At 46.0% G+C, this 22611-nt stretch overlaps 1 protein-coding gene across 10 annotated transcripts in view; it reads left to right on the top strand.

Annotated features, from left to right (window-relative positions):
- The window catches only part of Parp4 (poly(ADP-ribose) polymerase family member 4), a 94615-nt gene that overhangs the window by 50722 nt on the left and 21282 nt on the right, over positions 1–22611 (top strand). For all 10 annotated transcript variants that reach the window (XR_009594185.1, XM_060391134.1, XM_060391140.1 and 7 more), the window contains exons 20-30: positions 13–91; positions 3740–3877; positions 6623–6818; positions 9115–9182; positions 11418–11605; positions 12954–13053; positions 14848–15018; positions 15282–15362; positions 16589–16669; positions 17956–18051; positions 18647–18769. Coding sequence is in view for 9 of the 10 variants with exons in the window: in XM_060391134.1 (XP_060247117.1) it covers positions 13–91; positions 3740–3877; positions 6623–6818; positions 9115–9182; positions 11418–11605; positions 12954–13053; positions 14848–15018; positions 15282–15362; positions 16589–16669; positions 17956–18051; positions 18647–18769 (1321 nt within the window). In the remaining variant the exon portion in view is untranslated. The remainder of the gene's footprint in view (positions 1–12; positions 92–3739; positions 3878–6622; positions 6819–9114; positions 9183–11417; positions 11606–12953; positions 13054–14847; positions 15019–15281; positions 15363–16588; positions 16670–17955; positions 18052–18646; positions 18770–22611) is intronic.

The raw sequence follows: 22611 nt of genomic DNA, 5'->3' as shown, positions 1-22611 counted from the left end.
CATCGCCGATAGCTTCTCCCTGGACATGTCCATTGAGATGCCCTACCTGATTGACTTCATTTCCAGCGGCACACATGAACTAAGACAAAAGGTCAGTGGAGCCTTCTCTGATCCCTGAAGAGCTCTTAGTCTCCCTTTAGTTTCATCATCTCAAAGCTGTAATGCATGTGGTATACAGGTGGACTAATAATGCCACACCAGCCTTGACAAGCACCGTCAGTGCCCCTCAGCGGCTCCACAGAGCAGAATCTGTGTGTCACTTTGGATGTCAGAGCTGTTCCTCTGCTGTTGCCCTAGTGTTTTAAACAATCGTTTTCACTGTTTTTTGTTTGTTTGTCTGGTTGGTTGGTTGGTTGGTTGGTTGGTTGGTTGGTTGGTTGGTTTGGTTTTGATTTTCGTTTTCTGTTTTTTGGTTTTTCATGACAGAGTTTCTCTATGTAGCCTTGGCTGTCCTGAAACACCCTGTAGACCCGGCTGGCCTCGAACTCACAGAGATATGACTGCCTCCGCCTCCTGAGTGCCAGGATTAAAGGTGTGCCCACCACAAGCCATCTTCAGTTTTGCTGTTTTCTCTTGACTCATCTGCTTCATGTAGAGATGGAGGTGGCTCAGTTGTGTAGTGCTCACCCGGAATGTCCGATGCCTGGCCCTGATCCTTGTTACTGGGGCGAGGGGAAGGTTGCCTTTTGTCATCCTGTTTTGATAGGAATGTGTAAACAATGTTTAATTGAGCCAATAAGTGTATTGCAGTGACATTTTCTTTTTATATAAACTTATTTTTATTTTCATGTGTTGAGTGTTTGCCTGTATTCATGTATGTGCCTGGTGCCCACTCTGGTCAGAAGGCAGCAATGGATCCCCTGGAACAGGAGTTATAGATAGTTGGGAGCCTCCATGTGGATGCTGGGAACCAAACACAGCCCCTCTGCAAGAGTGGTAAATGCTCTTAACCAGTGAGCCATTTTTCCTGCACTTATGTTTTATATCCTCTGTATGTTATTTGCTTTTAAAAACGACCCCCTACTCCAGAGACATCGCTTTGCACTTGATACATACCCATACATACTAACCTTGAACTCCTGAGCCTCCTGCATCAGCTTCCCAAATGCTGGAATTAGAATTGTGTGCTTCCCTTGCTGGGCTGTGGTAGCACATGCTTTTAATCCCAGCACTCAGGAGACAGAGGCAGGTGGGTCTCTGAGTTCCAGGCCAGCCAAAGTAATATAGAAAAACCCTCTCTGGAAGAAAAAAAGAAAAGCTGTTTTCGCAATGAAAAATGAAAATTCCAACTGTTCTATTTTACCAATAAAGACTCAGGAGCCGGATACTGGGGTGAAAACCTACTAGCTCAGAGAGGCAGAGAAAGCACCCAGCTGACCTTCCTTCTCAGCTCAGGTCTGGATGGATGGAAAAAACCCAAAAGGCTCACTAGTACAATTGACAGCCCAGGAGGAAAAGGCCAAAACACCCAAGGCCAAAGGCTTGCTAGCTCAAAGCCCAAAAAGCCAGAGAGCTGAGGAGCTGAAGCCTAAGCTAAAGCCAGAGCTTGAACTAAAAGCTCTGTTTCTTCTCCACACTGTCTTAAATACCCCTAAACTCAAAGTCTCTCCTAGTCTCTAATCCCCGTCAGCTGGTTTCTTGCTCTACCTCTTCACCTAGGGTTAACTTTATTAAATCCTGTGTACAGAAAGCTCTTGGATTAAAGGTGTGTGATAGGGCTCAACCACACCAAAGAAATGGGGTTTTAAAGTTCACAGTTTCGGGGTTCACAATGAGATAAAATATTCTGCAACAAAAAGGAAAGAGAGGAAAGGAAGGAAAAGGAAGAAAGAGAGAGAGGGGAAAGGAAGGAAGGAAGGAGAAAGAGAGAAAGAAAGAAAGAAAGAAAGAAAGAAAGAAAGAAAGAAAGAAAGAAAGAAAGAAAGAAAGAAAGAAAGAAAGAGAGAAAGAAGAAAAGTTGTGTGTGTTTGTTCCTGGGCCTGACTTGTTTAATATTTTTTCCTTGTTTCCTGTGTCTTGTCGCCTCCCTTTGAGTTTCTTTCCCCTCACTGGCTCTTTTTGTTTGTTTATTTTCTCTATATTTCATTTTAGAGGGTTTCATTTGGCAGGTTTTTCCCCCAAATGTCAGAAGTGTGAGTGAATCTTTGTATTCATCATTCATACTAAGATGCAAGAATCTGGTCAGTTAGCATCAGAATCAGGGTGTTTGTGGGAGATGAGTGTGAGCATTCTGCATGCTGACTTAAGTTCCTGAGTGTTCTGAATGCTGACTTAACTTTCCCCTAAATGAAGCAACCCTGTACTCTAAGCTCCCCAGTCTGGGTTCTATTTGGCTGCATTCTCTTCAGCAATAAATCTCCACTTTCCTTTAGGGGAAGATGAGGAATAAATGGCGCTCTCTGCTTGCTTCTCCTGGCTTGGCAGTCTCCCGGGGCCTGAGCACTCAGTACACATCTGTTCACTTCCCATGTTTTCTTAGTATCCAGGGCCTCCAGGCTGTGAACCTCCCTTCCTTCCCTGGCTCCTCAGAGCTAATGACCGCATTGCAAGTGTCTGTTTCCCTTAGGTAGCAATCATTTGGCTGAGTCACCACATCTTCATAATTATTCATCCTCCTAAAACATAGTAACAATTTCTTTTTGTTTTGTCGTTGTTGTTATTGTTTTGGGTTTTGTTTTTGTTTTGTGTTTTTTCCCTGAGACAGGTTTTGTCTGTGTAGCCTTGGCTGGCCTGGACTTGCTTTGTAGACCAGGCTGACCTCAAACTCACAGAGATCTGCCTGCCTCGGCCTCGGCCTCGGCCTCACTGAGTGCTGGGATCACAGGCGTGCACGCCAACCCTGACTTTTAACAGCTTTCTTTGTTGTCCCCAGTCTGCTCGTGGCCTGTCATATCTTAGCTTTCTCTAGGGAGTGGAGGTGAGTGCACAGGTTTCATTGTTTTGGAATTATCCCTCCTCGTCACAACTCTGTGTCTTGAAATATCAAGCGGTTTTTATTCTCAGGTTGTTGCGGCTTGGTTGGGACAAGATGATCTGGGACCACCTGACTCACACATAGCTGCCGGCCTGTGTCAGTTTGTATGGCCACTGTGTATCTGGCTAGCTCAGGGTCACGTGATGGCGGAAGAGTCCGTGTTAGCAACCAGCCGAGGCCAGGCATGCTGTTGACTTTCCTGCTTGTATCACATTTGCCAGTAGTATTGATGAGAGGAAGTCACACCGTCAGCCCCTTCGGCATTTTCAAGTTGAAGGAGCTCCTTAATCACTGCAAAATGGTCAGTGTCCTGGAGTGCAGACTTGTGGCCATTTTACAGTGTACTGTCTTGCATTATTTTAAATTATCATTTGTATCTTCAAAAGTTGTTTTATATTTATGAATACATACTTTAAAAACGAAGTGTAAACGCAAGATGTCTTGTGAATGTTATGTTTTATTGTCCCAGGTTTTGCTTGTATGGTGTGCTTTCTAGTATATCCAGATAAACACACAGATGTATAACCTTTAGATACAGGATTAATTGTTTCAGCCTTAATTAGATTTGACTGTATAAATCAACCATAAGAGTTTCAAGAAGGTGACCATTATGATAGTGGTCCCTCATATTTTTAAATGTTTTTCTGCTGTGTTGATTCATAGTGGAGTTGTGTAAATAAGGCAAGTACTTACTGCTTGGCAGGTCCGTAGAGACAGACAGGGTGTAGTCTGTTTACTTTGTTTCGTGCTTGTTTTCTTTTGCAGAGCACAGACTGTAAAGCTGTAGTTAGCACTGTGGAAGGCAGTTCCTTGGACAGCAGTGGATTTTCTCTCCACATTGGTTTGTGTGATGCGTATCTCCCAAGAATGTGGGTTGAAAAACATCCAGAAAAAGAAAGTGAGGTATGTTCCTTCTTAGGAGTTGGAAACACTGCCAGATGTGGTGGTAGTTCACTTAGAGAAGCTGAGGCAGGAGAATTGTCACTAGTTCAAGGCATGCCTTAGCTACATAGCAAGAAAACACCAACATGCATGCATGCATACATATGTACATACATACATAAACACACACACATACATACATACGTGAAATAGCTGGTCATAGTGCCTCATGCTATTAATCCCAGTGCTTGGGAAGTAGAGGCAGAGGGAAATCAGGAGTTTGATGATATCCTTATATACAAAATTTATAGCATGTGCCATGTAAGAACCTGTCTCAAAAAAATATGATAATAGTGGTAGTAGCAGTTGTAGTAATAGTAATAATAAAATTAGGATATACTTGTTTACTGGAAAAATTATGAACAAATATGCTACTAAAATTGGAACTTGTTTTTTGAAACAGGGTCTTTCTATGGAGTTTAGGCTGGTCTTAAACTTTCGTTGTATCCCAGACTAGCCTTGAACTTGTGACTTCCCAGGTGCAAGAAATACAGGCGTGTGCCACCCTTCCAGTGTTAGTGCGATGAGGGTAGCTCTTAGTCCTTGTGTCCTTGAAGAAAGAATACAGTCTAGAGGCATAGACAGTTGAACGAGTTTGTTCAGCACAGCAAAGCAAAGCAAACACTCCAAAGAGATTGAAATGGGCTACCCCAAAGGCAAACAGCCTAGTGTCTTTCCTCATGGATTTTAAATATTTCGTGAGCACTTACAGAGTGGGTGGTTTGTTCATGAGGTAAGGTAACCCTTCCCCTCCCAAATCCTGGTGATCATACCTTCCTCTTAGGGTATTTCTTCCTTTGATCTTCCCGAAAAGCCCACAGGATACGTAGCACAAAAGTCCCAACCTGAGTGAGGTTACAAGGGTGGCAGGTCTTTTAAGGACGCAGACTGCACCTGAGAACACACGTGTGTGAAAGTGAGCTGCTGCTTTGGGTCCTGATGCAGCAGGAGCAACTTCAGTACAGCTTCAAGGTGGGTTCCCTGCCCACGGCATTTTACATGAAAGGAACCCACACGGTGGCAAGAGAACTGGCTTCTGCAACTGTCCTCTGACCTCCACGTGAGCCCAAGGCACACGCACACACATACATATATGCATGTTTAAAAAGAAGTTGGTACTGGAAAAATAGATAAAGGCCAGAGGATTGCTCAGCAGTCAAAGGGGTTTGCCTCCCAGCCTGACAACCTGAGCTTAGACCCCTGGAGCCCACATGGTAGAAAAAGAAAAATGACCCCATAAATTTTCCTCAGACTTCCGTGTGCACCCTGTGGCATGTGTGTACCCCACACACATACATATAAACACACACACACACAAACAAAACAATTTTTTTAAATAAATAGAATCACTTATGGCCATAATACAATTGCGTACATTTATAGCAAAGAACTACTACTTCAGTTAAAATTAAAACTGAACCTTGGGGCTGGCAAGGTGGCACATGCCATGGAACCCGAAGACCATGCGGTAGAGGAAGAGAATAGGCGCCCCTAAGTTGTCCTCTCACTTCCACACACATGTGCCCATACACACTGCACACGAAATAAACAAATAATAAAGTAATTTAGAATAAAAACAACCTAAGGGGCTGGAGTTGGTAAGAGCACTGGCTGTTCTTCCAGTGGAGATAGGTTTGATTGACAGCACCCACGTGGCGACTCACAATTGTCTGTAACTCTGGTGCAAGGAGATCGGACATCCTCTTTTTGCCTACAGGGACACCTGCTATACACAGGGTGCATAAATAGATGACCATGCAGACAAAACACCCACGCACAAAAAAAAAAAAAAAAAATTAAAATAATTGCAAACTGAAACCTAGATGACAGTAGGGCTGTGTTGTGCCCTGCTTGCCGAGAGGTTCCTGCGTGTATTTTAGTAGTAGCCACACCGTCTGTATTCCTGCTAGAAGAGTGTGTGTGTGAGAGAGATGTGTCCTTCACTCACTGTTTGTGCATGGTCAGAGCCTGTGGTTTGTTTTAAGATAGACTATGTTTGAGGGACCAGAGGCTGTGTCGCCCGGGCTGGCCTGAGCGTCAGTAAACTTCTGCTTCTCCTGCCTCTACTGCTCATGGGTGGGAACCACAGGACACCACCTCCAGCTTCGTGCAGGGCTGGAGACTAGAGCAAGGCCTCAGTGCACACTAGGCAAACGCTGCCCCGTGGAGACTCTCGACTCCTTGGGCGTTTGATCACACGTGGTTAGGTGTTCATCTCTAACCTTCCGCTCGTTATTTGAATGCCTAGGCCGCCTTAACCCCTCATAGGTCATTTTATTATTGAGTTGGCGTGGTGGTGTATCCCTGTAATTTAGCACCTTGGAAGAATAGGCAAGAGGATCAGAGGGTCACGGTCACTCTTGACAATACTGCAAATTTTAGGCTAGTCTTTTGTCACACAGTGGAGACTGTCTCAAAAGAACGAAAAGAGAAATCCATTTTGTTTTGGTAGCATTAGTTTACTAGAAAATTTTCTTGTGCATGTGTGTGTGTGTAAACATGTACCACGGAGAGCATGTAAAGGCCAGAAGAAAACTTTTTAGAGAGGTTCTCTGACTTCCCTATGGCTTTGGGGGTCTGAAGTCAGGTCATCAGGCTTCAACAGAAGCCATTTCCACCTGGGGAGCCATTTCCCAGGCCCCAGAAGCTGTTAGAATTGTGGAGTTTCCCCAAGTAAGTTGCAGGACGCTCTTTGTCTCCTTTTAGGCTTGCATGCTTGTCTTTCAACCGGATCTTGCGGCCACCCTTCCCGACCTCCGTGAAAAGAATGAAGTGATCATTTGTCTTGACTGCTCCAATTCCATGGGCGGCGTGACATTCATGCAAGCCCAGCAAGTCGCCCTGTATGCCCTTTCTTTGGTGGGGGAGAAGCAGAAAGTGAACATTCTGCAGTTTGGCACAGGTGAGTGCACTGTCCCCAGGCCCTCGTGTGTCTCCTCTTTAACACGGGCACGTGCTGTGCAGAGTGGTGACCGTTGGGGCCTGGCCTCGTCTGTGCAGTAGGAGACAGCTTAGCGTGAAGCAGACACGTCAGCGCCTCCGTCATTCATCAGCTTAGTAGCCACTTCGGGCAAGTCTGCTTGAACTCTTGGTGCCTTCAGTTTCTTCCTCATCTGCACAGTAAGAGTCCTTACCCCATGGCGTTGTAAGTGTGCAGCTGATGTGTGCCGAGAATTTCAAGCTTTACTACACAGTGAGTGAGACACAAATGTGACCAATATAGCCATCGACTGAACAAAACGCAAGAACTGTGGTTTATCGAACGGGAGGGTCTGAAGAGTCAGGACATTTGCAGCCAGCCCAGTCATAGATAACATGTAAGAAATGAGCTCAGGCAGACCAGGCCAGCACTGGTACTAGAAGGTCAGTGTCACCTTCTAGGGAGGAGGGCAGGGACAGCTCAAAAATGTGGCAGGACAGAGCTGGGAGTGGTGGCTCAAATCTCTGGGTCAGGTCAATGGCCTAACCACCAAATAAGAGTCACTTAACATGGCTTAATCAGTTATTTGGCTGTGCCATCCTACTCAAGTATTGGCCAATGGCAAAGGGATTGCAAGAAAGAATCTCAGGGTAAACAATTATTGCCACGGACTGACTCAGCCGGGTTCCACAACCTCAGGAGAATCAGGGTTTTTGGATATCAGGTTAGACACAGGTAGGCGAATGACAGAAGCCACACCGTAATAGTTTTGACTCTGCTGCGATTTTACTGAAGTCAGGCTAATAATGTTATAGTAATTACATAAGGAAACACCTTAAAGTTGGTATGCTTCCCAGAACACTTAGATTTTTACCAAGAATACAAAGTTTTCATTTTTAACTTGAAAGTGTAGCCAAACATAAAGCAGTGCCTACAAGAAATCTTGGCCTGAGAACTTTTTGATCAAAGCAAACAAAGGATAAAAAAAAAAAAAACCTCAAACTGCAGTTTCATTATTGCTAACCAGTGAAGAGGAAAGTCAGGAGTTAAGTGGGATACCTGCCAAAATCTTTCTCTGCATCAAAGTCTAAATATACCTTTGTTAACCGTCCTCCCATATGTCTTGCTAAAGATTTATAATCTTCCTTAGAAACAAGACACTAAAGGGAGGCATGCTCGAGCCAGCTGTACTTTCCCGTGCTCTCTTTCCCTAAAGAGGAGTCCATTATTTTTTGCTATTCTTGTAATGCTTCCTGACACTGAATCTGATTCATTACTTCTTTTAAAATTTTATTTTTAAAAGATTTTTAAAAGATCTATTTTTGCTAAAGCTTTTAATAATCTATCAAAGATATATTTTCTTGAATAGTTAATTGTGCTGTTCCAAAAATCACAAAGAAACAACAAAAGGCTCATTAATCCAATCTTGCATTTGAGAAAACAGGATTTTTAGAGTACGTTTCTTTGGCTTAGATGGCCAGAGGAACATCCAGTGACTTCCAGGGAGCTGATTCCCATAGGAAACGTGTCTCCTGTCTAGCAGCATAATTTTATGCTTATATAGCACATTTTTATGCTCATATAGACGACTCTGGAGTTAGTGTGGCAAATTATATGGTTAATAGTGCCTTTGAGCTGGGCATGATGGTTCATCTGTGTAATCCCAGCAGTCCAGAGGCTGAGGCAGGAGGACTGGCAAGAGTGCAAGGCTAGCCTGGGCTATATTGTGCATTCTAGGCTAGCCTGGGCTACAGAGCAAGACCCCATCTCAAAAATGAATGAATGAATGAATGAATGAATGAATGAATGAATAAATAACTCAGGGATGAAAGAAGGAGCATAGAGTAGGGTCAGGGGATAGTCCTGTCCTCCTGAGCCTCATCTTCTATGCCACCCGTCTCCTTTCACAATGAAGCTGGATTGTCCTGTCAAGAACATGGATCATTTAGAGATGGCAGGCATTTGCTGGAGACGCTGCCCTGCCAGGGCTGAGCTGCCCATGCCACTACAGTGTCCTGCACCTCGCTTTGCATGGATGATGCAGAGATCTGTACATGGAGCTTGGCTCAGAACCTCGTATTTGGTGCAGCTTACAGAATATGCTTGAAATGTGGTTCTGCATGTAAAAATGCTCATACATAGTTTTCTGAAAGGGAAACATACACAGAAATGTCTAGCATTCCTTATGGTAGGAGCTGTGGTGTTAAGCAGCGTTGGTGTTTGCTAGTGGTCAATCTGGTGAGTCTTTAATGGCAACATATCACACCTTCTTGCACAGGCTACAAGGAGCTATTTTCATATCCAAAGTATATCGTGAGCAACAAAATGGCCACGGAGTTCATTACGGTAAGAGAACTGCCCTCCCCTCTGAGTCTTTGTCTGCAAAGCTTGCGTGCTGTGGTCCAGGACTTAACCCTGGCATGTTTTGCACATTGGTGGATGTGAGTCAGCTCCTCTACAGATGCACAAGATAAACCAACTCATAAGGAGGAAGGTTGTATTTGTTCACGCTTGCAAAGGTGTCAGTCTGTACTTGCCTGGCCATTTGGCTTTGGCTCTTTGGTAGCACAGCACAGTACAGCAGAGGTCATTCACCTGAGGGCTCAGAAGTAAAGAAAGGCAGGAAGGAGCCAGGGGCCCAGGATCTCCTTCTCTAAGGACACACACCCCAATTTGAATCTTAGTTGGTCCCATCTGCTCCCAATAGCACCCACAGGTAGGTACTAAAGGTTTGACTGTATGGGATGGGAGATGTCAGCTTTCCAACCAATAGCAGTGCCCTGTGATGAGGATGGTGATGGTGATGATTATAGTGATGGTAGGATGATGGTAATGGTTAGGGTGGTGGTGACGGTGAGGATGGTGGTGATGGTGAGGGGTGATGGTGAGGATGGGGTGATGGTGAGGATGAGGGTGATGGTGAGGGTGGTGGTGATGGTGAGGGGTGATGGTGAGGATGGGGTGATGGTGAGGATGAGGGTGATGGTGAGGGTGGTGGTGATGGTGAGGGGTGATGGTGAGGATGGGGTGATGGTGAGGATGAGGGTGATGGTGAGGGTGGTGGTGATGGTGAGGATGGTGGTGATGGAGAGGATGGTGGTGATGGTGATGATTATAGTGATGGTAGGATGATGGTGATTGTGAGGGTGTGGTGATGGTGCGGATGGTGGTGATGGTGAGGATGGTGGTGATGGTGATGATTATAGTGATGGTGAGGATGGTGGTGATCGTGAGGGTGGTGGTGATGGTGAGGATGGTGGTGATGGTGAGGGGTGATGGTGAGGATGGGGTGATGGTGAGGATGAGGGTGATGGTGAGGATGGTGGTGATGGTGAGGATGGTGGTGATGGTGAGGATGGTGGTGATGGTGAGGGGTGATGGTGAGGATGGGGTGATGGTGAGGATGAGGGTGATGGTGAGGGTGGTGGTGATGGTGAGGGTGGTGGTGATGGTGAGGATGGTGGTGATGGTGAGGATGGTGGTGATGGTGAGGATGGGGTGATAGTAAGGATGGTGGTGATGGTAAGGGGTGACGGTGAGGGTGGTGTTGATGGTGAGGATGGTGGTGATAGTGAGGGTGGTGGTGATGGTGAGGATGGTGGTGATGGTGAGGGTGGTGGTGATGGTGAGGGTGGTGGTGATGGTGAGGATGATGGTGATGGTGAGGATGGTGGTGATGGTGAGGATGATGGTGATGGTGTGGATGATGGTGATGGTGAGGGTGGTGGTGATGGTGTGGATGATGGTGAGGATGGTGGTGATGGTGAGGATGGGGGTGAGGGTAATGGTTTAGGATGCTAATCTCAGCACTCAGAAGGCAGAGGATCAGGAGTTCAAGGACATGGTCAGTTAACCTCATATATTTGAGGCCAGCCTGAGCTGTGCCTGTCTGAAAACTAAGAAAGGGGTTGGTGAGATGGCTCAATGGGTAAAGGCAGGGCCAAGTTCCACCCCAAGCCCCGCATGCTGGAAGGAGAAAGCTGGTTTACCTAAGCTGTCATATGATCTCCACACATGCACCACGGCACCCACAAGCCCCCGCCCCAGACACACACATGACTCAATATAATAAAAAAATTAAATAACCTTAGAGTAACCAAGGTTATGTTTCTGTTAAGCTTTGCCATGCGTTAGCCCCTATTTTCCGCATAGAAAAGAACGTCATTCTGCCAGCCAGGCGGGGTGGCCCTGGCTACAGCTGCCCAAAAAGAATGGGGGCAATAGCTTTGCTCTCCCACTTGTCCAGAACGGCCAAGCTCGCAGTTCCTGTCTCTGTAAAACATGTTTAATTGCTCAAAGTATAGTTGGGAGCTGCTCAGAATCTGTCAAAGCTGCAAAGGACCTCTGCTCAGGACCAGTTTCTCTTTGGGCATTTGCCAGGCCAGGAATGCACTATTAATAAGGAAACGTCCTTTCCCCCTCAGTATTCCCTGGATGTTTTGAGGGAATCCTTACTTGGTGGGGAAAGGAAGGCCAGAAGGAGCCTTAAGTTGTCATAACATCCGGAGTGTGGTGGGTACCATGTTCACCCCACAGCTAGCGATGGATGGACCTTAAGATGCAGTGCTTTCTCTCCTGCAGTCCGCAGCGCCTACCATGGGGAACACGGACTTCTGGAAAGTTCTCCGCTATCTAAGTTACCTGTATCCTTCTGAAGGGCTGCGGAACATCCTCCTCATATCTGATGGGCATCTCCAGAGCGAGAGCCTGACAGTGCAGCTTGTGAAAAGAAATATCCAGCACACCAGAGTGTTCACCTGTGCTGTCGGGTAAGCATCAGAGATGAGGTCACCAGAGTGACAGTAGCAGCTAGTGGACAAGCGTTTAGTCGGCTGTCTGGGAGTTTTGCAAGCATGGAGGTGGGTGTGGGCATATGAATTCCGTACATCTCGGAGGAGCCAGGCTCGGCTTGGAGCCGTGCTGCCATGTGTCACAGCCACAGGGACCTTGGGCAGGCTGCTTCGTCTGTAAAACGGAGATAAAAACGAGGGAACCGAGGATACCCTCGACTCCTGATTCATGCCTCCAAGTCACAAGTGTCCATCCTGCCCAGTTCCTTTTAAGGCTGTTGTTTGTTTTAAGTGTGGAAGTATAAGACTTTATTTGCTTACTGTTCAATGTTTTGCTGTGGAGGTCTCTGCAAACACCATGGCCAGCAGAGCGTCATCTGTGGGAGGCAGGAAGGAAGTCCAGCTCAGCACAACTCAGCAGCCTATGTTCAGGCTTCTAGAGTATGGGACCAGGAACGGTTTTTGTTTGTTTGTTTGTTTGTTTGTTTGTTTTGTTTGACATATTTAAGTTGAGTACAATTTGGGGGAAAAAGATTTCTTGCCATAACCCAACCCATGTGCACAGTAGAGCTTAAGACATGATTACAGCAACTCTTTGTAAAGTACACGCCAGCTCTTCCCGGTCACCTTAAAGGCTTGGAGGAGGATCTGGCCTTGTTGCACATGTCTTCCTTTGAAGAGACAACCTTGCATGCTTAACATTTCTGGTTTCCTGGTGCGCATCATGCCCTCTACATGTTGCCAGTGCTGTGTTGACTCGGGAGCCTCACCTGCCCTGAGCCTGCTCCGCCCTGAGCACACCCCAGTGTCCCTTCTCCATTTTCTGTTTAACAGCAACAAACAAGCAAATTCTTCATTCTTTGCTAAGCTCTATCTCACAGCTATGCCTCGAATGTCTTGACATTTTCTGGGCTTAGTGGCCCAAGCTCGTAACCTCAGCTCCTGACAGGCTGAAGCAAGAGGAATGTAACTTCAAGGCCAGCTCAGGACCTGTGTAAAAACTAACAGCTGAGCCTGGAATGATGTTACATACTTGTAAGAGGTGGAAAGATTGCCCCAAGTTCAAGCCTGGACCACAGCATGAGACTCTTTAAAAAAAAAAAAAAAAAAGGAAAGAAGTGTCTTAAAAATTAAAGCATGCACCAGGCGTGGTGGCACACGCCTGGAATTCCAGCACTGGGGAGGCAGAGGCAGGCATAGTTCTGTGAGTTCAAGGTTGGTCTGGTCTACAAAGAGATTCTAGGACAGCCCAGGCTACACAGAGAAACCCTGTCTAGAAAAAACGCACCAAAAAATTTAAAAATTAAAACATGTGAAATGTGATCAGTTCTACAGCAAATCGTCACATCTTAAGGACCTTGTCTCAGTATGGTGCTGGAGTATTTGAATATTTTAACTCAAAATCCAAACAGAATTGGAAAAAACAGGTATGTGTTGTGTTGTTTTTAATATCCTATGTATACTCCTCTGTTTACATGTAGAAATTCTATCTCCCTATAAGTGTGATAGTAACTTCTATCATTTGCGAATATACACAGAGAAACTGTGTCATAAAAAAACAAAAATAAACAAACACACACACAAAATTTACAAGGTGGGAGCGAGGGGTGCTGGAGAAATGGCTCAGAGGTTAAGAGCACTGGCTGCTCTTCCAAAGGTCCAGTTCCCAGCAACCACATGGTGGCTCCCAATCATATAAAATGATATCTGGTGCCCTTTTCTGGCAGGCAAATATACATGCACATGTACACTGTACATGATAGATAGATAGATAGATAGATAGATAGATAGATAGATAGATCTTTACAAGTCTCAGAACAACAGAGGAAGTTTATATGTAAACACCCCACCCCCTTTTCCCTTTTCATTGGTATAAGTTCATTCACAATGTTGTTTAACCATCATTACTAGCCATTTCTAGAACTTCCCCACCATCCCCAACAGAAAGTCTATAATAAAATACAATATAAATTAAATATAATAATAATAATATCAACAATGACTCTGCATTGCCGCCTGCGTCCAGTGCCTGGCAGTGTATATTTGACTTCTGGTCTTTATGAATTTGCCTTTTCCAAATACTTCTCTGTGCAGAGGCAGAAAACATTTGCTCTTTTCTTCTTTTGTATCTGGTTTATTTAACTTAACATAATGTCTACAAGACATCTGTGTTGTTGTTTTTATGGACTTTCTTTTTATTTTAAGGCCAAATATTTTATTTTTTTTAATTGGGTTTTGATAAAGGAGTTGCATGAAATCCAGGCTTGAAGCCGAGCTTGAACTCCTGATCCTATTGCCTCCATAACCCAAGTGTTGAGATTACAGATGAGTGCCACAGCACCCAGCTTAGGGATAAGTAATAGTATATCAAATATGCATATATCATTATTCTATCGTAGATGATAGATACATAGATAGATAGATAGATGATAGATAGATAGTAGATAGATGATAGATCGATAGACGATAGACAGACAGACATGCACACACACCCCTCATTTTTTTAGCTGTTAACCTATCACTAAACTTGGCTGTTCCCACACGTGCTGCCGTGAACGGCGCCTCTGGGAATGCTGGCACACAGTGTCTGGCTGAGCCCTCCATTTGTTCCACTCTGGTTCATTCTCAGAAGTGGAATTGCTGACTCATATAGTGTCTGATTCGTTTTTTTACGATCTTCCACTCTTTTTTTCTGCTGCAGATACACATTTTACATTCCCATTGGCAATGATCCAGAGCTGCCGAGCTTGTATGGCAAGCAACTGCACTGGTTGAACCATCTCCACAAGCTGAAATAGAAAATTTTAAATATAAATTTTTAAGCTGATGGCACGCACCTTTGAGCCCAGTACTCTGGAGGTAGAGGCAGGTGGATTACTGTGAGTTTGAGGCCAGCCTGGTCTACAAAGCAGCCAGGAAGGCTGGCTAGGGCTATATAGTAAGACCCTGTCTCAATATATATATATATGTATGTATATAATTTTCCCCTTTGGAAAAATACCTCATGACAAAACAAAACAAAAAGCTATAAAATCCCTAAAGACAGCCTGCAGGCTTTGAAGTGTTAAGTATCTATTTTATGGTCTGTTTACTTTATGGCCCTTGGCACTGAAACCACACTATCATCCAGACAAGCCACACCCTACCAACTGATGTATATATCTGGCCATTTTTTTTCAGCTGTTAACATTAAATTAGAAGTATTTGCCCTTCTCTTGTAGATAGAAGCCCAAATGGCCAGGGTGCGTTCCCCAGGCTGCCACTCCGTGTCTGTCAAGTGGCAGCAGCTTAGCAGAGATGCCCCTGAGCCCCTGCAGGCTCCGGCGAGGGCGCCCTCCTTGTTTCACAACGATCGCCTCCTCGTCTATGGCTTCATTCCTCACTGTACGCAGGTGAGAAGATGTGTGATTCCTTACACTGGGAAAGGGAATGGAGTTGCTATCACTCTTCTCCCCAACCCCACCCCTCTTTCCCTTTTGTTGGCATTGTGGTTCCCCTTGGGTCCCTGGGTGGGGAAGTTCCCCTCTGGGTCCCTGCGTGGGAAGCTCTTGACTCTCATGAGAGGGGAGGTTGTCGCCAGAAGAGCTGCGGTTACACTAGCCCACACGCTGGGAGGCGAAGCACTGATACAGCACTCGTGTTTCTCCTACTGCAGGCAACTCTGTGTGCAGTCATCCAACAGAAGAAATTTTGTACAATGGTGTCTACTACTGAGCTCCAGAAGACAACTGGGACTGTAAGGCTCAAATCTTAAACTACTGGGCAGAACTCAGTGAGAGAGCACTAGCCAAGCAGATAGAAGGCTCTTCCATTTCCAGGCGCGCGCGCACACACACACACACACACACACACACTCTCTTAAGCTATGGGCAGAAAGTTATAATTTTTAGTTTTTTACATATGAGCTCCATATAACTTCCTCTGTTTACATATAAACTTCCCCTGTTGTTCTGAGCTGCTATGTCAGCACACGTGTGGAAGGTGGTCAGGGGTTTCCTGTGCAATTGGGATGTGGGCACATCCCTTAAATGGGTCTTCACCTGGGACTCTTGGATCTGGGCGTATCTCCACAGGTGTCCATGGGCACGAATAACTACAAATAAACATACTTCCTTGTAATTGGGGTGTGCCCACGTACAGCCCCAGCACCTGGGAGGTAGAGGTGTTAGGATTAGAAATTTGAGGTCATCTTTGGATACAAAGCAAGGTTGAGGCCAGCCTGGGCTACATCGACCTTTTCTCAAAACGAAACAGTATTCCATGGGCATGGCAGGGGCATGGCGCACAAGAATGCAGGGCAGCTGGGACTGCAGACATACGACCTGCAAGATCAAGCCAGCCAAGATTCCAGCATGTGTCCACAGCTGGCCTAGAGCTTGATTTGCAGCTTGAGGTTGGCCTGAGTTCCTGGTCCTCCTAAATGCTGGATTATAGGCATGTACACATGGATAATGGTGCATTTTTAAATTACGTGTTTCTTTTATTTTGCCTGTTTGTGTGTGGCACAAAAGCCACAGCGCATTTGTGGAGGTCAGTGAAGATAGGAAAGCTCTCTCCTACCGTGTGGGTTCTGGAGCTCACGCTCAGGGTGTCAGGCTTGGGGGAGGTCAGACGCTGACACTTAACCTCAGTGTTGCTGGCGTGGCGGAAGAGAATGGACCTGAGCTTGCTGCAGTGGCTCATGCCGGTCATCCCAGCACAGTCCTGCATGCAGTAAGTAGAAGGCAGCAAAGATGGGAGAGTCTCCGGAAGCTTGCTAGCCAGCTAGCCTGGCTAATACAGAAGCAAGGAGACCCAGTCTCAAATGTGGTCAAAGTGCGGAAACTGACACCTGCTGGCTGTGCTCCGACCCTCACACATTCTTTGAGCCACACACATGAGCAAACACACACATATGCACTTGTGTGTCTCTCCCACATGTGTAGGCATTTTAACCATTTCCCCCTTGCTGCTAAAACACAGCTGATCCACAAGCTGGCGGCTCGAGCGCTGATCAGAGATTATGAAGACGGCATTCTCCATGACGACGAAACCAACCACGAGGTCCGTGCTCCCAGCAAACGCCATTATGCTTTGTTCTGTGTCGCTCTTAAGTTGATCTGTTCATAGAAATATAAACTGGGGGTAACTTAATAGGGAAGAACGCGATGTTGGGGCACCTGTCATCATCTGTGACGTCAGTCTGGGGTGCACGTGCTCAGGGCTGTTGGCCAAATTCATTGATGAGCACACTAATGGCGGTGACTTTCTGAGACTTCTGTGGTTTTCTCCCCCTGAGAACAGTCTGGAGGAGCGCTCAGAGGATAGCCATCGTCTCTCAGCTGAGCTGTACCTCAGCAGCTCAGGGACAGGGTGGTGGGAAGATGCCTCAGGACACTGGGCGGAGTCACTCACCTTGTTCCCTCCTTGATGGACAGAGGAGGGTCCTGGCACGGGGGCCTTGTTGGCCAGCCACTGTGAGAGTCAGGCTATGCTCTTGAAGGAGGCTTGAGCACTGATGTTCAATGGCATTCCTGAAAAGGATGCCAGTGTACCACATAGGCCCAGTGACAGTCACGACGCATGACTATCACGTGGCCCTGGGCTTTCCCTACGTGTGACCACTTGGCTTAGCACTCTCCGTGTTTCCTTTGACACAGGCTCAATCATCTCGTAGTGCATCTGATTGGCTTAGCTTTAAATAATCCTAAACAAGTAAAGATACCCGTACAGTTATGTAGCTTTGCCATGGGAGCCATAGACTTTGAGAGAGCGAGGAACTCACAGTATATGACAGCTCTCTGCAAGCTGCAGAGGGCTGTGTAACTAAATTGCTTAAATCACAGGAAGCATGTGACCTCCCTAAGAGGCAGGCTCCCTGACTCGGTGTCTAATTTGAGATACTAGGAAAGTATTTCCTTAGGGCGGGAGATATGACGCAGTTGGTAAGAGGATTTAAGTAGCACATACAAGGCTCTGAACCCAGTATCCAGACTGTGTTCCCAGGCATGATGGTGCTCACCTACAATCCCAGCACTTGGAAAGCAGAGGCAGACAGCAACACAGCTGAGTCCCAGGCCAGCCTCAGATCCAGGAGATGCTACTGCAAAAGAAATGGAGGAGGCAGGTGGATCTGAGTTCAGGGCCAACCTGGTCTACATACACAAGTCCTGGGGGTACAAAGTAAGACTGTCTCAAAAAAAAGTTTTTAAAGAAAGAAGAAAAAAAGAAAGACAAGGAAATGAATGAATACATTAAATATTTAGTCACAGAAAAACACTTCAGATTATTTTATGTCCTTTTAATCTCAGTATACATAAACAAACTAACACAGTCTCATTCTATCCTAGATGAAGAAAAAGGTCATGAAATCTCTGATTATTGAACTCAGTAAAGAAAACTCTCTTATTACACAATTTACAAGCTTCGTGGCAGTTGAGAAAAGGGTATGTATTATTACTAATTTATGATTAAACTTTCTGTTTTGGTTTTCTGAGACAGGGTTTCTCTGTGTAGCCCTGACTGTCCCTAGAGCTAACTCTGTAGACCAGGCTGGCCTCAAACTCAGAGATCCACCTGCCTCTGCCTTCTGGGTGCTGGGATTAAAGGAGTGTGCCACAACTGACCCTGTAATGTTAAACTTATTTAGTCACTATTGGCTGGAGAAACAGCTCAGCTAGGACCCAAATTCAGTTCCCAGAACCCACAGATGGATTACAACAGCAACTCTACCTCCAGGAGAGTGCCCCCCTCGGGCCTCTGTGCACAGCCACACATAAATAAAAAGTCTTTTTTGTTTATTTGAAGTAAGTGTAGACGAGGCTGATCCATAACTCATTATTAGACCAGGCTGGCCTCAAACACCCATAGGAGAGTCTCCTACACCCATATCTACTTCCTGAGTTCTAGGATTAAAGGTATGTGCCACCACATCCAGCTAAAAATACTTTAAAAAAAAATCCACAAGGCTTTAGAATATGCTAATTATTTACTCTGATCATATCTTTCTTAAAGATTTAACCCAATTGTGATTCTATACAGGACAGTGATGAGATTCCTTTTGCTAATGTCCCAAGTATTTCGGAACTTATTGCCAAAGAAGATGTAGACCTTCTGCCATACGTGAGTTGGCAGGAAAAGCAGCCAGAGGCCTTCACAAGGGAGGTAAGTGCTATCGCCAAGTTCAGCCCCTCACTGCCTAACATGGGGGTGTTCCGAGAACATCAGTGGAGATTTCACGGCTCTGTGGGCATCCTCGAGTGAACTCACACAAGCCCAGTGGTCCATGGCAGTTACTGAATGAGTAGACTTCATGAACCCAAGAGATACAGTAACCACAAGACATACGAAGCCACTGCTGGAGCACGGCAAACTGTTGAGAGTAGCCTTGTTTAAATTAAATGAGTAGAATAGAACCAATCCTTTTTTTCGGTAGGGTCTCTCTGTATGGCCCTGACTGTGCTAGAACTCGCTAGAGTTCTCACTAGTAGGCCATGGTGGTGGCTTCGAACTCGCAGAGATAAGCCTGCCTCTGCCTCTCAAGTGCTAGGATTAAAGGCGAGAGCCGCCACTCCCAGCCACAGAAAGACTAAGCTCTTAACAGAGGGTTTATAGAAGAGTTGGGAGCTCAGTGTGACACACAGAGTTCAGGGTTCGTCTTGGGATACATTAGATTCTGCCTCAAAGGAAAGAAAAGGTAAATAACAAAGAAGCCTGTTGATGTAGCTCAGTGGTAAAGCCCACAGTGCACGAAGCCCTGGTTCCTACTCCAGCAAGGTTAATTAATACAAGAATGACGTGAGGCTGGCAAGATGGCTCAGCAGGTTAGGGCCCTGCTACCAAACCTGAGGATCTGAGGCAGAGCCCCAGAACCCACGTGGTGGAAGAAGAGAACCAGCTTTCTCAGTCTGTCCTCTGGCTTCCACACATACAAAATAAGCAAGCATAATAAAAAGAACTCATCAGTTAAGAGCACGTGCTGTCGCTCTTGCAGAGGACCTGGGTTTGATTCATGTACATGGTGCCCCACAACTATCTGTAACCCCAGCTCTAGGGGTCCTGACTCCTGCCCCCCAAGAGCCCCACGCGTACCTGTGGTACACATACATGCATGCAAGCCAAATGTTCATACACATAAAACAATAAAGTAAAACTAAATTGTTAAAAGCAATTACAGCATAATAAATACATAGAACAGTAACAGCCAGGGGCTGGGGAGATGGCTCAGAGGGTAAGAGCGCGGGCTGCTCTTCCAGAGGACCGGGTTTTGATGTCCAGCATCTACATGGCAGCTTACAACTGTCAGTTATCCCAGTTCCAGGGAGCTGACGCCCTCTTCTGGCCTCTGGAGGTACTGCGAGCACAGGGTACATACACATACATGCAGGAAAAACATCCATACACATAATAACCCTTTAAAAAATAAAGTCTTAAAAAAATAATTACATACTTATCCGTGTGTGTCATGCCATACTGTTATACAGCTGGCAATGTGGTAGGTTGTACCCAGCAGCCCACAAACCTGTTATCTGTCAGTGGAGTATCACAGTGGTTATCTATCGGTAGACAACGGGGACTTTTTGGCCCCACTTTAATCTATGGCAACACCATTGTTCATACAACATGCTACACATAAAGTAAAATGCAGGGCTGTAGATTGCTACTATGCTTTATGCTGTCATGACAGTGAGGGGAACCCTTGGCCAAAATAACACCTCTCTTATCCATGTCTGTAGAGAATGTCTCCGCCAGAATGTAAAATACTCATCACTTAGGAAAATTCTGGTGTAACACCAAGACATCTGCCCTTTAGGAATTCACTGTAAAGCACAAAAGAGAATGGCTGTATCCACAGATACAGCTCCCTGGAACAGGAGAAAGAGGATTGCTCACATTAGCTTGGTCTACATAGTAAGTTCTAGGCCAGCCAGGGCTGCATGGCAAGACCTTGTCTCAAACAGAAATAAAAATAAAACCAGAAGGGGGAGATAGAAAGGCCTAGAGGGAACAGGAGCTCCACAAGGAGAGCAACAGAACCAAAAAAATCTGAGCACAGGGGTCTTTCCTGAGACTGATACTCCAAACAAGGACCATGCATGGAGATAACCTAGAACCCCTGCTCGGATATAGCCCATGGCAGCTCAGTGTCCAAGAGGGTTCCATAGTAATGGGAACAGGGGCTGTCTCTGACATGAACTCATGGGCTGGCTCTTTGATCACCTCCCCTGAGGGGGGAGCAGCCTTACCAGTCTACAGAGGAAGACAATGCAGCCAGTCCTGATGAGACCTGATAGACTAGGATCAGATGGAAGGAGAGGAGGACCTTCCTTATCAGTGGACTAGGAAAGGGGCATAGGAGAAGAGGGAGAGAGGGTGGGATTGGGAGTGGCTGGGGGAGGGGGCTACAGCTGGGATACAAAGTGAATAAACTATAATTAATAAAAATAAAATTAAAAATTGAAAAAAACTTGTAGCTAATTCTCAAGGAGTGAGCAGTGGCAGGAGGGTCTCTGTTTCAGAGCCCAGAGTGTAGCCTGGCTTACGCCCCAGGTTCAAACAACTCTGAGCTATATAGCTAGACACTTCAAAAAAATTTTTTTAAGTTAGATAATTGGACATCAGTAAAATACAGTGATTAAGACCACAGGCTCTGCCAATCACCAGCACTCGGGAGGCAGAGGCAGGCGGATCTCTGAGTTTGAGGCCAGCCTGGTCCACAAAGTGAGTCCAGAACACCCAGGGCTACTCAGAGAAACCCCGTCTCAACAAAGCAAAGAAGACCACACAGGTGGGGCAAATGGCTAGACCTGACTCTCAGACCCTGCTGAGCCCTGTGCCCTGGAGCTTTTCCATGTGCCTTCTCTGAACAGGGCACAGTACAGATCGAGTTCTCCAACCCAGAATTTGACAATGCTGCAAGCTGGGCATGGTGCCGCACACCTTTAACCCCAGCATGCAGGAGACAGACACAGCTAGAGCTTTGTGAGTTCGAGGCCAGCCTGGTCTACATAGTAAACTCTAGAACAGCCAGGGCTATGTAGAAAGACACTGTAGAGAGAGACAGAAGCAGAGAGAGCTCCCAAATCTATGAAATGTTGAACCCATATGTGACTTCACAAATGGAAAATCCCACGACAGGTGCAGTCACAGTAAAGACACACTAAGCATGTCATAGTGTTTCCTTCACGGTACAAGTATAAAGACGTCTGCAGAACAGAAGTGAACCCCAAAACCTGCACCCAAAACCTGAGACGACTCAGGTTTGCAATATTCTAAAAATCAGGGGGGAAAGCCTCAAATATGAAGCATTTCATAAAAAGTATGCTCAGGCAACCGAGGGTTGAGAAGAGCGAAGGGCCTGGTCCCATTGCACATCCCAGCTCGTCTGGCTGTGGCAGGTGTTGCGTTAGCTGCCGTTGCGAGCAAGGGTTTTTGAAATGGACTGTGTCAAGCCTGAGGCTTCTGGCTCAGGAATAGCACAGCCTGCTCAGCCTCTGCCTCGGTCACTGTGCCCACGTCTGCGCAGCGGTTAGGTGTGAGGCACCTCACGTACAGGAAAGATTGCCTAAGGTGGAGTGTGCGTGAGAAGCAAGGACACTGAGTTCCTGTGTTTACACCTGGCTCATTTTTTTCTTGTTTTTGCTTTTATTTATTTGATGTTTCTTTTTTAAGCTTTATTTATTATTTATACAGTATTCTGCCTGCATGTGTGCTTGCAGGGCAGCAGAGGGCGCCAGATCTCATTGTAGATGCTTATGAGCCACCATGCAGTTGCTGGGAATTGAACTCATGACCTTTGGAAACACTGCTCTTAACCTCTGAGCCATCTCTCCAGCCCCCCCCACCTCCTTTTCCCAGTGCCTTATGTATGCTAAGCAAGGGTTGTTCTCTTCCTCAAAACTGTGACGTGCGTTCATCTCTCAAGAGAACAGCTAGGTGGCATGGGGAGGGGAAAGGAGGTGTTAAAGGACACTTGCTTTGTTCTAAATATATTCATTTGCATACTT

This window comes from Meriones unguiculatus, chromosome 9 (assembly GCF_030254825.1).
Source record: "Meriones unguiculatus strain TT.TT164.6M chromosome 9, Bangor_MerUng_6.1, whole genome shotgun sequence".
NCBI classification, from domain to species: domain Eukaryota; kingdom Metazoa; phylum Chordata; class Mammalia; order Rodentia; family Muridae; genus Meriones; species Meriones unguiculatus.
Note: the sequence above shows the minus strand (reverse complement) of the source record. Positions and strands in the feature narration are given on the sequence as shown.